Below are 17,435 nucleotides of genomic sequence, written 5' to 3'. Positions count from 1 at the left end.
TCCTCTGCATTGTGTCATTTTCTCTGCCTTCAAGAGTTTCATTTTATATTCTGTTTTCATTAATTTTAGACAATTCTCAGCTTTATATCTTAATATATTTCCTCTGCCTCATCTTCCTCTCCCCTCCTTCTGAGACTTCAATTTTATTCGTGGAACCACTTGATATTGTTTCACAACTCTTGCATGCTCTGATTTTTCAAAAAATTATTTTCTTGCCTTGTGTTTCAGTTTGTCTAATTTATTTTTTTTTAAAAGATTTTATTGGGGAATTGGGGAGGGAACAGCGTTGGGGAATCAGGGAAGAGGAACAGACAAGTTGCTGTCCTTCACTGGCCCATGTTGGTATTATCATTGCGCTCTTCCTGGGTGAGGCAGTCACTCGGCGGCCATTGGATGGCCGCTCACAGGGGCTCACAGCAGTTCATGAGAGCTCTGAAGGCTCACAACCGCTGTCAGCTAGCCTTACTGCAGCCTGCACCATTGCCGGTGACTCACGGCAGCCCAGCTCCAGGTGGAGCTGTTGTTCACCATCTTAGCTGTAGAGGGCACAGCATCACTGGCCCTCATGTGGAATCCGAACCGGGGCCCTGCTGCTCAGAGCTCGCGTCCCAATCCAACTTCTAACCAACACGTCTCTCGGCCAGCCCCAGTTTGGCTAATTTTTATTTACCTCTTTTCAAGTTCACTGTTTCCTTCTTCAGCTCTGCCCAGGTTTTGATAAGCACATTGAAGCAATCCTTCATATCTAATAATTTATTTTTAATTTCTAGCATTTCATTTCACATTTTTAATAACTTCCATTTCTCTGCTGAAATTCCCTATAAATTCACACATGTTGTCAACCTTTTCCACTAGATCCTTTAACATATTAATCATAGTTCAACATCTGGGTCATTCCTGAATCTGGGTCTGTTGATTGCTTTAGCTTTTGATAATGGATTTTTTTCCCCTGCTTTTTTTGATGTCTTATAATTTTTTATTGTATAATGGATATCATGTGTAGAAGAACAGTAAAGACTTAGGTCAATACTATTTATACCCAGAAATGGGCATGCATTTTCTGTCAGATCAATAATGTGGGTGATTGAGTCAATTTAGGCAGGAGTTAAGCTGGGTTCAGGTTTTATTGTTGTTATCATTACCTTTGGTGTACCACAAGATTCAAATTCTTCTGCTGTTACCTTGTGCTTAATGTTGGTCCTGGGATGCTGGAGAGTTTTTCCTCAGTGTCCCTCAGGTTTCACCAGTTTTTTGTATGGTTGTGTTACAGAGGGGAGTCTCTTCCCACATTCTTTCTCCTCCTTAGCAAAAACTAGTGTTGCTTATTACTGGTGCTTGGCTTGTAGCAGGGCAAAGGGGCATACCCCTGGTCCAGCCTTGGTCTTTGTAGGTCTTGTGTACCTAAGCCTTCAGGGTGAGGCGTTCTCAGCATTTCTGCCCCTCTGACCCATTGCTGCCAAATCCCACCTTGTGTCCAATATGCGGAGTGAGAAAGGGTTTCCTAGCAATACCCAACCTTTACTTTGTATCAGTTCAGGACACTGAGCCCCAGTGTTTCCTGCTGCTTCCCCAGGGGTAGAGGATTTGTGCTTCTCTCTCTCTCCCAGAAGCAGTGGATATTTGCCATGGCCCTGGTGGGGTAGTGTTTTCTGCCTCTGCGCTGGTGGCTTAAGGTTTTCATATGAGAGAGGTTTAGGCAAATTAGGAGAGGTTTCTTGATTGCCCCCCAATGATAGAACTATCACCTTCTAATATTCTTGTTATCTCTGGAAAAAATATTATTGCTATCCCATAGAGAGGAATGGTGTTTCAATTTAGTTTCTTTACCATTATTTTTTAAGGATGTACTACATGAATAACACTTTAAATATTAACCTAGTATACTGTTGCCTGCTCTATTTCTCTACCAGATACATCTTCAGGAAAACACATTTGTTATTTCAAGAATCTGTGTTTCTTTTAGTCACTTTCCATAGTACCATGCAAAATTAAACTAAATCAAAATGAATGTGGTTAGGGAAAAAACAAACATTGTGCAAGAGGTAAGTGTACACCTCACACTTTGATCCATAGCTCTGCTGTTTCTCTGGAGACAGTCTGCAGGGCCAGACAAGGTGGGAGTTCAAGCAATAATAGTTTACTTGTAAAAAATCATCCCCCAAAAGACTCCCTAACAAGGAGATTTCTTAACTTTCTAAAAGCATATATGGGTATGAACTTTCTAAAAGCATATATGGTGCCAGAGGTTTGAGAGCAGTTGGTTAATCCTTACTTTGAAGCCAGAGCAAATCTAGTGAGTACTACTCTGACTTTTAGGGAAAATGAAGCTAAGCTATATTTAGAAGGTGATTACTGTTACAATTGGGTTCTCTGAGGTACCTCAGCAGACCAGAATTAGAAAAGAGGAAATGACCTATTATAGTAAATGTTTAGTGTGAAATATTGAATCATATTAATGGATTTCCCAGGCATGAGGAGGGTCTGTTCTAAAAATAAAAAATACAGTATAATATTATTTAAGGCTCCAAGTTTTATACTAATTATCAATAGTAAGGCCATTCAAGGTATTTTCCAGTTCTACTGAGATATAATTGACATATAATATTGTGTAAGTTTTAGGTGTACAACATAATGCTTTATGTATATATTGCAAAATGATCAAAATAAGTTTAGTTAACATCCATCACCTCACAGTGACAATTTTTTTGTGTGTGATGAGAACTTTTAAGATACTCTTAGCAACTTTCAAACACACCATGCAGTATTGTTAACTTTAGCCTCCATGCTGTGCATTACATCGCCACAACTTATTTATCTTGTAACCAGGTATTTGTACCTTTTGATCACCTTCACCCATTTCACCCAACTCCCTCCACCACCTCCCTCTGGCAACCACCAATCTGTTCCTTATCTTTTTTTTTTAACTGTAAGCTAATTTTAAGGTATAATTTTATATTGGTGAGGGGGACATTTTCCAGTCTCTTTAGACAGAAATGTGTGTATGAGCTTAGACATACAAGTTATACTAGACAAATTGCCAATTCGTTATTGCTTGCTACAAACAGAAATAAAATGAAAAACAAAAAAGAAAAATAAATAAACTGACTTTGATTTATAAAATGGTAAGTTCTATATATAGAGAATTCCAAAGACTCCACCAAAAAACTGTTATAACTGATAAATGCATTTAGTAAGGTAGGATACAAAATTAACATTCAGAATCAGTTGCATTTGTACACACCAATAATAAACTATCAGAAGAAGAAATCAGGAAATCAATCACATTTACAATTACTATAAAATGGGAATTTGCTGAAGTGCCTCCTCTTTCACTGGTGAGAGCTCTGAGAATTGAACCCTAAAACCTCTCAAGTCATGGGTATGGCAAGTTTTAAGCAAAATTCACAGAGGAGCGGGGAGATTGGTGGGATGTGTCCCAAGCGTCTGGAGGAGAGAACCAGGCCACGAGGGTCCTGGAAAGAGCTACCAAAGCCTTACAGGCCTTGGCCAGCAGTGCCCAGCGAGAGGAGGCGGAGCATCAGGCCGACTCCTCCTTCTCTGCCCCGGGGAGGCGGGGCCTCACCCCACTTCGCCCCGCCCCCTCACCCCCTCTAGACCACGCGCCATTTCTGGTACTCTAGGCCCAAGCGGCTCCAACTCTCTTGCCTCGCCTGACGGCGCGGAGCTGAGCCCCGGGCGGAATGAGGCCACTCCCGGGGCCGTGGTGGCAGCTGCTCTGGCTGCTGCCCTCTGCCACACTGCACGCAGGCGCGGTGCGCGGGGAGGAGGCGGTCGCGGCGGCGTTGTCAGGTAACCGTGGGCACGGCGGCGCGCGCGCGCACTCCGGGCTTCTAGGCTCCTGGGTTTCCTGGGCACCGCGAGGGCGCTCCTCTTGCCCAGGTCCGCGAGGACCAGGGAGCCGGGTGGGCGCTTTCCTGCCTCACGTAAGACTCACCCCTCGGGCGCGGCCTGCAGCCGGGGCAGGCCCACCCTCCGTTTCCGCCTGCCTGGGCTTCCCTGATCTCTGCTGACACAAGGACATTTTATGATTTTAGGTCTGAAAGCAATCGCAAAATTCAGAGCCTGGCCCCAGTTCCCTTGTTTTACAGAAACCTCAACCTAAGCTCAGAAATGTTTTGATTTGTCCACAGCTACAGTTAGCCACTGGCATAGCTTTTATATGGTACATCCATTTATGTTGAAAACTTTATACGTCTCTATTCCTTTGGCTTCAAGACTAGACAAGGTGAGGGCTTCGGCTTTGGAATCTGACTGAAATTCCCCTGTCCCTGACTAGCTCTGTGATCTTGAGCGAGTCACGTTACCGGTCACATAAAACACAGATAATAATAACTCAAGGGATTATTGTGTTGTTTAACGTGTACAATGCATGGTACTAGGAAACAAGAAATGGTAGCTGCTCATAGTGTTGTTATGGTTTATCTGCAATGCTCTCAAGATCCTGGCACAGAAGGGGAAGTCGGGAGTTCTAACTCCAGAACTGCTACTAATTTGCTATAAGTTTGACATTTCTATTTCATTCTCCCCGCCCATAAAACCATTTAAAAGATTTCCTGGAATCACTGTGCACCGATTTCTCTTCATTTCATTGGCCACCTCTGATTGCAAGGGAGGCAACCAAGTGTGGTTTCTTTGTCTAAGGATGAAGGCAATTATCAGATTTTGCCACAGCTGCCAACTCAGAATCACCTTCAGGAACTATTCCGCACCAGTTTTAATTGAACATTTGTTGAGTATTTACTATATGTTAGGCAGTGTTAAAAGTACTTTAACTGCATTCTTATTTAATACCTGTAGTAGCCCTGTGGGAGGGTAGGTAGCATTTATAAACCCATTTTTTTTTTTTAAAGATTTTTTTATTGGGGAGTTGGGGGATGGGAACAGTGCTGGGGAATTGGGGGAAGGGGAACAGACAAGTTGCTGTCGTTTTGTTCTTCAGTCTAGTTGTGGAGGACGTTGCTTCACTGATCTAAGTTGGCACCATCATTGCGCTCTTCCCCGGGCGAGGCAGATCAGTAGCCGGCTTCTGGACGGCCGCTCACTGCAGCTGCTGGCCGCTCACTGCAGCTGCTGGCCGCTCACACTGGCTGCTGGCTACACACGGTAGCCAATGGCAAGCCAGTGCCACAGGGGCTGCAGCCTACGCCGTCGCCGGTGACTCACGGCAGCCCAGCTCCAGGTTGAGCTGTTGTTCAGCATCTTAGCTGTGGAGGGCAGTGTCACTGGCCCTCATATGTGGGATCCGAACCGGGGCCCTCTGGCGTCCCAAGCCAGCTCTTAACCAACGCTCCACTCGGCCGGCCCTATAAACCCATTTTTACAGACGAGGAAATGAAAGCTTAGTAGGAAGAAATGTGATCAGTATATACTGAAGAAAAAGTAAACCACAGATTTGTCTAAGAAGGGTTTCTGAGAATGGCAACAACCAGAAAATTATAAATACTCCTGGATAAACACCCAGAACCTTGAGTTCTACCTGGTTCAGTCTTTACATTCAACAACCCACTTGTAGAATTAACCATGATCCAGGCACATAACCTTTATGGATTATACAGGTATAATCAAACAATATAGTGAATGTTTAAATTTTAAAAATATATTACAGTAAAAGACACATTGCCATTAATCCCCTTCAAAATACTCCCCCTTGCTTATCCCATCATTCTTGACACTTTCTGAAGCAGTTCTGGAAGTCCTCGTTCACGAGTGTCTTTAGTTGCGCTGTTGTGGCTGCCTCAATGTCCTGAATTGATTCAAAACATTTACCTTTCATGGTCATTTTGACTTTGAGGAAGAGCCAGAAGGCACATGGCACCAGATCTGGTGAATGAGGTGGATGAGGACACACCGTAATGTTTTTATTTGACAGAAATTGCCGTACCAGAAGCCATGTGTGATACGGAGCCTTGACTTATGATCATAAAATACAGTGAATGCTGCTGCTGAGTGCCATCCAATGGAAAGGCAGGAATCTTTAATACGGGAAGCCGTGCCTCGAACCTTAGTAACAGTGTGTGGCAAGTTTCAACTTGTTTGGTGCAGTCATTCGGGTGTGAGCTACAGTTGAGAGAAGGTGTGTTTTATAAATCATCCTCCATCATGACAACGCACCATGTCACACATCGTTTCTGGTACACAGCAATTTCTGTCAAATAAAAACATTGTGGTGTGACCTCATCCACATTATTTACTTGATCTGGCTCTTCTCCAAAGTCAAAACGATTCAGAACATCGAGGCAGCCACAACAGCACAGCTAAAGACACAAAAGAAGACTTCCAGAACTGCTTCAGAAAGTAGCAAGGACGATAGGATAAGTGTGATTTAAGCAAGGGGGAGTACTTTGAGGGTGGTTAATAGCAATGTGGCTTTTACTATAAGAATTTTTTAAAATTTAAACAGTCACTGTATTTTTTTTTCATACCTCTTAGTTTTCTCATCAATAAAATGAAGATATTCTTATTGCTGAATAGTTTCTAATGTTTTCCTCACCTTTTTGTTTGCCTCAATGAACCCAGTGGTTTTCAAGTTTTTGTGTTACCAGATTTAGTGTTAACAGTTCACGTCTCTATTTTGTTAATCAAAGGCAAACACGAATGCCTATCAGAGCTATGTTCTGCCTGAAGCATGCATCATGCCCACTGAGTTGATAAAATTCTGGCCTGTAGTTTTAAGAAAAGGCAATTTCTGATCCTTATAGCAACATTGTCATTCCAGCTAGGCTTTACAACAAGGACTATGAAGTATCCTGGATCCTGTGGTATACCAACGACACTGCTGAAACCTCTGGAAGACACAAAAGTCTAAGAACCGTTGGCTGCTCTTAAAAGTCTTAGTTTTTTGTTTTTTGGTTTTTTTTAGCTGAGCCATTCTGCTACCTATTGGAAGCTCAGCAGCAGCTCAGCTCAGGCCAGGACTTGAACCGCTGTTGCTCAGAGCTCACACTCTTGAGCAAGCTCTTAACCAACTGAGCCACTTGGCCAGCCCTTATTCCATCTCAAACACACACACCCTGCTGTGGAATGGAGAACATCCAGACCAAGGCCAGCTTTCTGTCACCCTGTGTCATCCTATCTGGAGGAAATTCAGAGGCAGTTGACACACAGGAGGGGCAGGTAGCTGTCTGGCTGAAAGGAAGAGTCTTCAAGCCAAGAGTTACCATGGTTTGCAGCTAGTGGGTGAGGTTCCTAGAAACCATGTGTTGTCCTGTGAGGAAGTTAAGGCCACTGCATTGAAGCTTGAACTATAGCAATAGGCCATTTGAAACCACAGCTTTCAAATTCATCTATGGAAAAAAATCAATACTTAAAGTCCTACCTGAATATGCATTAGCATGGACTAATTTCAGTTTCATTCTCTATGCATGTTCTTAGAGAAATAAAAATTAAGATTTATATGCAAGTCATAACAACAAAAAAAAACTAGGGTTAGTAGAATAGAGAAGTTACCTTTGTAACTTTGGTGCTACTTGCTAATTCCTTTGACAATGAATTTACATAATCCCGGAAAAAAACCTTTTTCCTTTTGAATTTTCAGGAGTTAAGATTTGTTGGTGTTTTGCTTTTTGTTTTTCCTATTCTTCCCTTTCCCCTTCCTTGCCCCAAAAGAAAAGCGGTTATAGGAGAAAATGGCAGTCTAATTTAATAAGTAATTTTATTATTCTGTTATAGTTTCAACTGTAGATATATTTTTTCCCATATGAGGGCCATGTAAGGTTAAATTATCAGGTGGAACATTGCTGAATTATTTCTATGTTGGAGTTTAATATCTGCTAATATTTGAGGAGTGTTTGTGCTTTTTATTTTTAGCATATTCTATAAGTAGGTTTAAGTACTACCTGCCCTTTTCTGAAGTTTTGACTGAATATTTTTATCTTATGTTTAAACTCTTTAACTTAAATATATTCTTATACATTTAGTAAAACTAATAAATGACAAAAGAACTACAAAGGACTAGTTTTAAATTTATTAGTTAAAGTAGATAATATGCAGCTGTCCCTTTTTAAATATGATGTATAGTCTTAGATTAATTCAATATTTATAAATTGAGTGGTATTTAAAACGAACTAAGGGATCAGTTTGGTGAAGGTAACCCTGACTCGAATCTTTTGATAATGTGAATAATTGTGCTTTGTCTTAGCAGTTGGGGCACAACTGTCAGAAATAGACTGTTCTCCAGAAGACGGGTTTATTGAAATGATCAAGACAGCCTGCCAAGGACTGCAGAGAGTTAAGGAAGGGATGCTCATTCCATGCCTTAGAGATGCAGCCTTGCTGAGGTAGCCATAGTAAGGATAGCATTCAGGGCTGGTCCCCAGATACTCCTAAGTGCATGGGAGATGAGCCCGAGTTGGGATAGCCCACACTTCAGGGTAGAGACCTATTTCAGCCCCAAGTGGAAGCCGTAGCTCTCCTTAGGCAGCTATCCTCTTTTTTTTTAAGATTTTTTTATTGGGGAATTGGGGGAGGGGAACAGACAAGTTGTTGTCCTTCAGTCTTAGTTGTGGAGGGCGCAGCTAGCTCAGCTCCAAGTCCGGTCGCCATGCGGCCGCCCATCGGCAGCTTGCGGCCACTCAGCTCAAGGTGCCGTGTTTAATCTTAGTTGTGGGTGGGTGTCGCTCACCATCCCATGTGGGAGTCGAACTGGCAGCCCTGTTGCTCAGAGCTCGCACTCTTAACCAACTGAGCCACTTGGCCGCCCGCAGCTATTCTCTTCTGACCAAATGAATGATTATTGCATTTTTAAGAATCCCTGGAAATCCCCATTTGTCTTCTGGATTGCATTGTAAGAGGATTTTTTTTGATACTGTGATATATTTGGGTTTACCTACATCTACCACCAGGAAGTTCTATCCTAGAGAAATGAACCAGCAAAGACTGAGGCCGCATGAATAAAAAGACACCTGCAATCAGGTATTCAGGTTCACAGCCTTCAGTGTCAGGGCTTGAACAGGTGACAGAGTTCAGATAAGCAGTTAAGCTGGCTACATTTTCTATTTCCCAGCCTCAGGTGGAGATAGAGGAAGTAGAAACTGAATAATGAAATGTCTCTAAAAGAAGATTGCTGAAGGGAAGAGAGGCCTAGGAAACACATAACCTTTATAAACAATCTAAGATAAAAAGATCTGGTTCTCTCTAGGAAGGCAGTAGGCCAGCCGTGATAACAATCTTGATTGTCACCCGTCATTGTTTTACGCCTCCTCCAACTAGCCTATGGCTTAAGGTTCACATGCATTCACTTGGAGTAAGGCTTGTGGCTTCCTGTGGCTGTGAGTTTCTAGTTTCTTCGATATTTAGGAATTCTTGCGTGGGTTGATTGAAATGCATTCATCCAGAAGAGAGGTGATAACAATGAGGGCAGCCAGAGGACACCATGAAATGTTGACACCTTGTCTGTAATGGCTCATATATTGTATAAATTCCATATCAACTTCATCTCAAAGCCAGTGGCCACTCTGGAGCATTCCGGGGGAGACACTGTGTACAACATGCTTTTGCTAGTGTTTCTATAGGTGTCAATAATCAGGGCAACCGATCTCCATCCATACTATCCTGAATCTGGTTGAAGACTGAGGTGAAATTCAGAGCAAGTTCTTTTCTTCTGACTGGGAGCTCCCTTACACAGAATATGCTGATGTACCATATATGGGTACAACGAAAACAAGCTTAATGCCGCCTCTTGTTTCTCCCTGCCGTCCTCTATCAGGTGAGGAGAAAGAAGAGGGTCCCTCGCCCAGGGGGACAGTAAGGGTTACAGCTCTCGACCCTGTAGTTAGGGTAAGGGGGAGGTGTAGCCTGTGAGTTCTGTGCGTGGGATGGCACTGTCACAGGCTGGACAGGGTGCCCTATTCTATCAGGTTGATTCAAGGGGAGGACAGGTTGCTTCAAGGGGCTGACTGGCACTGGACAGGCTCTTACAAAGATTGGTCATGCTGTCACTGGCTTGGCTGCACACAAAAGACAAATATTTAAGTGCTAGGGATATTGTAGTGGCCCTAACCATGGAAAGACAAGAGTTAAACTTAATACATACATATGTAATATGAAGAAAACATAAAGCAGAGTATGAAGAAAGCAGGTGAAAGGGGTGTGCCATTTTAGACAGTGGGGTCAGAGAAGGCCTTCCTGAGAAGGTGACTTTTGAGCCAACATAAATTATCAGAAGGAACAAGCTCTGCTAAGATCTGGGGAAAGCATATTGCAGGTTGAGGGAACAGCAAGTAGGAAAATTTGAGGCAGGGGTGTCAGGGCATCTTGAGGAAAGGAGTGTTGTTGTGGCTGGAGCAGCCAAACAGGGAAAGTGGAGGAGAAGATCAGAGGTACCGGGGTCCTTGGAAGGGAGGGTGGGTTTTATTATGGGTGTGATAAGTCACTGGAGGGTTTTGAGCAGGTGAGTGATGTGCTCTGATTGATACTTTTAAAAGATGTATGTGCTGACTAGAGAATAGGTTGTGGGGAGGGTCATGTGGGCAATTCTGGATGCAGGGAGACCAGATAGAAGGCCATGATGGTAATCCAAGTGCAAGCAGACTCTGGCTTGGACAACAAAGACTCATTTACTCCTAAATTCAAGCTACTGCAGGAAATTATACTTAAATTGCATCATCTTGCTCTTAAGAGTCACAAGTGTCAAACGATTTAGGAGACAGTCTTAGGACCAAATGGAAGAAACCCTCAAAAAAGGTAGCATTTGTTTGCAAAGCTCAGGCCCCAAAGACGATATTCCCTTAGACCACTAACAAGGAAGAGCAGTTCACTGTTCTTATGGAATGGTTCAGCCCTTGATACTGGAGCCTGATAGGAGAGGGGAATGCAGGGAGGGGCCCTGGAGGCCCCCACGAGGAAAGCCCCTACCCCTGAGCATAGTGTAGTATTAAGAGTAACCCTGATGAGAGAATTGGCTGGAAGTTAACATCTCTATAGTAATAGTCTGGGGCTGCTGGGGCCTGTGGACCTTAGACCTCATGCTCTTCACCTGCCGCACTGGAATGCACTCCCTTTCCAACGAAAGGTAGGAATTCCTCTCTTATTAGGGACCCCCAACATAAAGTTCTCAACTCTGGCCTCTCAATATAGCCCTGTTCCTGCTCAGAGAGCCCACAGGAAGCTGAGCGGAGGCAGAACATGGGATACGGAAGGGGAGTCCGGAGTCTTTCAATCCCACCTCTGCTGCCCACTAGCTGAGGGCTTTTAGTGTGTTTTTAGTGTGTTCTCATCACCGTTGCTCAGGCCCCTTCAGGTTCCTCATTGCCTTCTTCGATATTCCATCTTTTGTGCAGCCAGTCGCACGCAGCCCCTTGATGGCCCTGTGGTACCCTCTTCCGTGTGCAGCCCTTGGCCAGGAGTCATTTGCATCTCACATACATCCAAGAATGCGCCTCAGCATTGGTTGTTCGTGTGTTGGTTGCACCAGTTCTGCATTCTCCTTTTGGCTGTTGCGTATAAATAGACCATACAGGAATGCATTTTTAATTGGTAGTATCCTGTATTTAACAGAAAGCCTCTAAAACTCCCTTCTCATGCCTTTTTGAAACCTGCCTCTTAACCTGGATTCTTGTATTTGCATCTCATACTCTTCTGCAAATTTGTTGGTATATTTAACAACATGCATTTCCTCAAAATGGTAAGAGGAAAGATTAAATGATTTGACAGTGTCACAATGGAAGATACTGGATCCTCGTGTCACTTTCCTGCTTTGGTAGCTTTGTGACCTTTACGAAGTTATGTTTCAGGAGGCTGTAGACATTCACAGAGTCCTTTCTCCAAATCTGTCTTCACTTTCTCCAGCTCAATGCTAAGGATGTTTCTAGCCAGGACAGGGACTATCTGGGCTTCTTCAGTATTCCCTGAATGGATGTAATTGTGGACTAGTTAATGCTGCTTATCCCCACCTGTGGTGTAGCAGGTTGTTCTAGCTTCATTTCAGGTTTTTCTGGAGAAACGGCTGACCCCTCTTTAGAGGAATGCAGGGCAGGGGGCGGGGGTCGACAAGGCCCATTTCTCTGTGTGCCCATAAGCATTCCCTATTCCTGCTTCCTGGTGACAGATGTGGTGATACCCTATCCTGGATCTAGAAGAATTTATAACTTCCATCTCACTTCATTTTAAATTCAAATGCAGCAGCAGATGAGCCCCATTACTTTATCATTTTCTTGTGGCATTTACTGCATTTACCGTCTATAATACAGCACCTGTCTCTTTTTCTCTCGGTGGATATTATATTGTGTTGTGTTGTATTATATATTAATTATTATATATATTATAATATATTTATATGCCACATAACACACACACATATTTATACATATAAACACGTGTATGTATCTTCATCTACCTCCTGTCAAATTTCTCCTGTACCGCAGACCTCTCCATTTTCACTGAGTCCCGCAACCTAAACTCAGTATGTCCAAAATTGGACTCATCACCCTCCCCATTCGCTGCCCAAGCTTGCTTCTCCTGCATTCCTTATCTGGGTGGAGGGCCTCCCATCTTCTCCGCTCACCAGAACCTTCACGTCATCTTCTTGCTCTCCCTCATCTAATGAATCTCTAAGCCTGTAGATTCTACTTCGTAAGTGCTCGTTAACCTGTTCTTTCTCCCTCCTAGTTAGTTCATTTCTTGCCAAGATTGCTTCAGCAGCCTCCTTGGTGGTTCTTCTGCTTTCAGTCTTCTTCCCCGCTAATATTTCCTACTGCCTATAGAATGCTGTTTCTGAAAGATGACTGTGTTCCTGTCACTTCCCTATTGAGCTGGTTATTCTCTCTGTTTCCGCAGATCCGTTCTCGACCCTTCCCTCCCCTGGGCTTGTATCTATGGGTTGTATCACCTGGGCTTCTTTGCACTCTGGCTTCCCATTGCGTTTGGCCATGAGAGGCACTGTCAGGAAAGCAGGAGAGAGAGGCTAAGATAGCCACACCCTCACCCCTCTGTTCCACCGTGGTTCTTGCAGTGATTGCATTCCGTTAGACTACTGTCACTGGACCCCCAGTAGCTCCAGTAACATTCTGTCCTCCCTTTGCCATTTCAGGTCTAGGGGTGTTGAGGGCTTCCTGCTCATGTTGGTGCCTTATTGTTAATGCCTTAACCCTGCTCACAGCTTCATTGAACTTTTTTCAGTTAAACCCTTTTGAGTGTCAACAGTTTCCTGCTCAGACTTTGATACCTAAAATCCTTCAGTGCCCTGCTTTCAGCATGAAGTCCCCTCTCCTTAATGTAATAGTCACCACTGCTTGTCTCTAGCTGCAGGTGTTGAAATGCCCTCATGTACTCCCTGCACTCCATCCTTGTGAATGGCTGCACCACTTCCCTAATTTCACTCACACCTGTAGTTTTGTACATATTTGCCACGTGCACCCCCTGCCTTCTGTGTTGCTGTCTCCAGCTTAATTCTTCAGTGCTTCATTCACATTTCCTCTTTTCTGGGAAGCTGCCCTCAGTCCTTATCCTCTACTTCACGATTGAAGAAGTGCCTGCTCTTCTTCAATCTGTGCTCTTACAGTGCCCTCCATATAAGAGTATTGACCTTGGACTATAATTTTTGGTCTGTCTCCTGCTGGTTGGAAAGACGGAAGGACTATAATTGCCATGTAGAAGAATTTATTGGTCATAGGACATAAAAACAGTTACCATTGTTCCTGTGAATATAAAAACAAACAAAAATATAAGATTCTGGGCAATTAAATATTTAGGAAATATATTCTCTTTTCCATCTCTCAGTTCCAAGGTGTAAAGCTTTGAAAGAAATGGATTTAATTAAAACTTCTGTGTCAGACTGTTACTGCTACAATCAAAATTCCCAAATGGAGTGGAAATACATATGGTCAACTGTGCAGGTAAGAGCATATTTTTAAATGATGTCTTAGGAACAGGGAATTAAAATGTGCCATTTCAAGAATAAAAAGCAGCTTTTGTATGAGTTAGAGCTGTGTATCAGGACGAAAGCTGATTTGGGATCATGCATAGTGGCTGGCTCAAGGGGAGGGGTTTTTGGGAGGGGACATTAGCTCTCCATGCTCTTCATCAGCCTTTCTCCAAACCACTCAAATAAATATACTGTCTAAGAGCGTACAGTGTGCTTGCTGTTTAGACACAACTCAAGACAACACCATCTCACCTACTTTCCAAAATAATTACTATCCCAAGCCCCTCTGTATAGAAATCCTGAAGTAACCTCTGTTTCCAAGATAGTAGTTACTCTTGATAGCCTAGTACTTTCCCTCATTCAACATTTAACAGATATTTCTTGAGCCAGGAAATTATTCTAGGAAATTATTACTAAGTGCCAGGAATTATTCTAGGCTCTTAGGATACACTAGTGAACAAAACAGATCCCGTTCCTATAATTTTTACACTCTCGGGGGTGAGGGGAGGGTGAGGTAAGACATAAATGTGAAAGAGAAGAAAATTATAAAACTAGTAAGTGCTAAGAAAAAAAAACGTAGAGTGAGATAAATGGAATGAGGGAGATGAGGGGCAAGTTGCAGTATTAAAAAGAATGGTCAGGGTATAGGTGACATTTGAATAAGATTTCAATGAAGCGAGTGAGCTACCCAAGAAGGTATCTGGGGCAAGAGTGTTCTAGACTGCAGGAATGACTAGGGCATCATGTCAGTAGACACGCAATGTTGATTTGTACCTTTGCTGATAATTTATACCCTCTTTGATCACTTGGTAGATGGTATCTGTCATTTTACAGTTTCATCACTGTAAAATGTCTGTTTTCACCTCTATAAGGAATATTTCAGCAGATAATTTGAGACTTTGTAGAAATCCTATTCTTCAAACTTTTATCCCCTTGTTTTATCATTCATTGATGATGATCATCTAAATCAGTTACCATCATGATGTTTATCAGAGGGTGATTTTCCAATTTCATTATTCCTTCTATTATACATTAATTGGCATCCTTCTATAAAGAAGAGTTTTTCCTCCTCCAATTTATTTATATCCACATAGCCTCATGGATTGCCAATTCATTCAGTGGACTACAATCCATTATTTCTATTATTTATTTTGATATTCATATTGTCCTAGATTTGGCCAGTAGGAGCCTCCTTAAATTAGCTTCTGTGGCCTTTGAACTTGTGCCCATCATTTAAGCACTTCTTTACCTCTGGCAAACAAGGTGTCCCAGGCTTACCTTGTAATTTCTTACACCCAGCTCTGGAATCATGCATTTTGCCAACGAGCATTCAGTGTTAGTTGTGTTTATTACTCCTGGGATATCATTGCCATATATGTATACACACACCTATACACCCATACACCTGCACACATCTCTATTTCAATTTTTTTTAGAGACATGAGTTCTGCTANTATGTTTCCCTAAGTATTTCACTAAGCATCCCTAAAAAACAAGAGCATTTTCCTCTATAGTTAAATAACTATTAAAAAATTAATAATTATGTAAAATCATCTGTTACCCAGGCCATGTTTAAATTTTCTAAACATCCTTGATGGTTGGTTTGTATAAGCTAGGATATAGTGCAGAGCCACATTTTGTATCTGTTATGTCCTGTAAGTCTCCTTTAATCTATAACAGTTCTTTTTCATCATGGTGGTATGCCAAAGAGACCAAGCTAGTTGTCCCATAGAATGTTGCACGTTCTGGATTTCTCTGAGTATCCCTTTGTGGTATAATTTAACATGCTCCCTCCTTCGTATTTCCTGTAAACTGGAAACTAGACTTTGAGGCTTGCTTAGAGACAATGAAACACTTTTAGTGGAATACTTAAGAGGTGATGTGCACTGCACATTGGATCATAATGGGAAATGCAGAATATCTTATTGTCCCTCCATTAGTAATCCTGAAACTGAGCACTGGATTACTAGGGTGACAGCCTGATCCCTCCACTGTAAAATTACCTTTTGTTACTGGAAAGTAAAAATAAAAGATAGGGCTTGTAGCAGACTATGACATGCTGAGGCTTATTCCTGACCCAAGCAAACATGATAACATTTGCCCTTCTAGGACTCTGGACTGAAAAATAGACATACATTATAATAATTTATTATTATAAAAGTCAGCCTCATATCTCTCATGGAAGGAATAACTAGCCCTAAGTTCCCTTTTCAGTTTTACTTCATTGGAAAGAGAAAACAGAAATGAAAGTTTTCTGGTNTCTGCTTATGCTTTTAAGAAGCTTTTAAGAAGTTTTAAACTTGTGTTTATGGAGTTATTCATTGTTGTTTTATAGGTGAAAATTACCAGTTCAGGCCTGCTCAGTATTGTATATATCACAGAAAGATATAATTGCCAGTATCCAGAAACCATTCTATCTTTTATCAAATGTGTGTTTCATAAATTTTGGACACCAGAGGAGTCTAATGAAATAACCATAGTTATCAATCCACATGGGGAGACTACATGCTTCTCTGTGAAGCCAGTGAAGAATTATACAATACGTGTGAATCGAAACAGTAAGTCTGTTTTTATTACACTTGACTTTCTGGGCTCAGTTTTTCTGGAGTGACATTTCAGTATGTTTGACTTTCCTCTTTATTCACTAACACTACATTGACACAAAATCTTTGTTTTGTGTATGTGTGTGTGTGTGTTTTTTTTTTTACTCCAGTTGTGGATTTCAGACTCTTCCTTGTGTTTGTGGCAGGCATTTTCCTCTTCTTTTATGCAAAGACCTTGAGTCAGTAAGTATTCATTTTTACTTTCTTAACTTTGAGAATCAAAGAGTATAGGACATTTTTGATGCTATGCTAAATATTCCTACACCAGTTTGTAGTTCTTGCTTCAGGTTTTGCAAACAAGAGGCCTGAAGATTGTGCTTGAAAAGCTCAACCAGTAAGTTATTTGTATTGTATATGTGAATATTACAGAGTGACTTCACATGCATTATTTTGTATTACGTATTAATATACATGATTTTATTTGATTCTCTTACAACTACATGAGCTCTGTATTACTGTTCTTATTTTATAGATGAGAAAACAAACATCTATCATCACATGGCTGGTTCTGGCCCGGGTTGAGATTTATACTCAGCTTCCCTGATGCCAGCCAGATGCCTTCCTCTCTTATGCCTTCCTCTATTACATTCAGGCTGCCTCCTAGATTTGTGACCCTGACACAGAAGGTTGAGTTTAACAAATATCTGAAAAGCATATTATCCTGATATTTTGTTTCTTACAATTTTGCTCGTGGAAAACAAATCTTTCCAATAATATTTTACTTCTTAGCTTACTATTTTTAACATTGTTCGGTTTTGAGCTTTTTCTTGTGTTTAATGTCATCCATCATCCTTATAAACCGGATGTTGCTTTTATAGCGTGAAGAGTAAAGCTTGGACTCACAGGAGCTGGGCTGAAAGCCTGAATCCTCCATTTAGCAGATACTAACTTAGGGAAGGTCTTTAACTTCTCAGTGCCTTAGTTTCTTCTCTTGTAAAATTTAGAAATAGATA

General features: G+C 41.9%; 1 protein-coding gene across 1 annotated transcript in view; it reads left to right on the top strand.

Annotated features, from left to right (window-relative positions):
• Positions 1–3,606: 3,606 nt before the first annotated feature.
• The window catches only part of LOC109378036 (nuclear envelope integral membrane protein 2-like), a 23,749-nt gene continuing 9,920 nt past the window's right edge, over positions 3,607–17,435 (top strand). Inside the window, 4 exon segments of the mRNA XM_019634488.1 lie at positions 3,607–3,810; positions 13,735–13,850; positions 16,215–16,437; positions 16,593–16,665. Of these exon segments, the coding sequence (XP_019490033.1) occupies positions 3,702–3,810; positions 13,735–13,850; positions 16,215–16,437; positions 16,593–16,665 (521 nt within the window). The 5' untranslated portion in view covers positions 3,607–3,701.

The sequence above is a fragment of the Hipposideros armiger genome, unplaced genomic scaffold, assembly GCF_001890085.2.
Source record: "Hipposideros armiger isolate ML-2016 unplaced genomic scaffold, ASM189008v1 scaffold_1701, whole genome shotgun sequence".
NCBI classification, from domain to species: Eukaryota; Metazoa; Chordata; class Mammalia; order Chiroptera; family Hipposideridae; genus Hipposideros; species Hipposideros armiger.
This window is presented reverse-complemented; position numbering and strand designations above follow the sequence as displayed.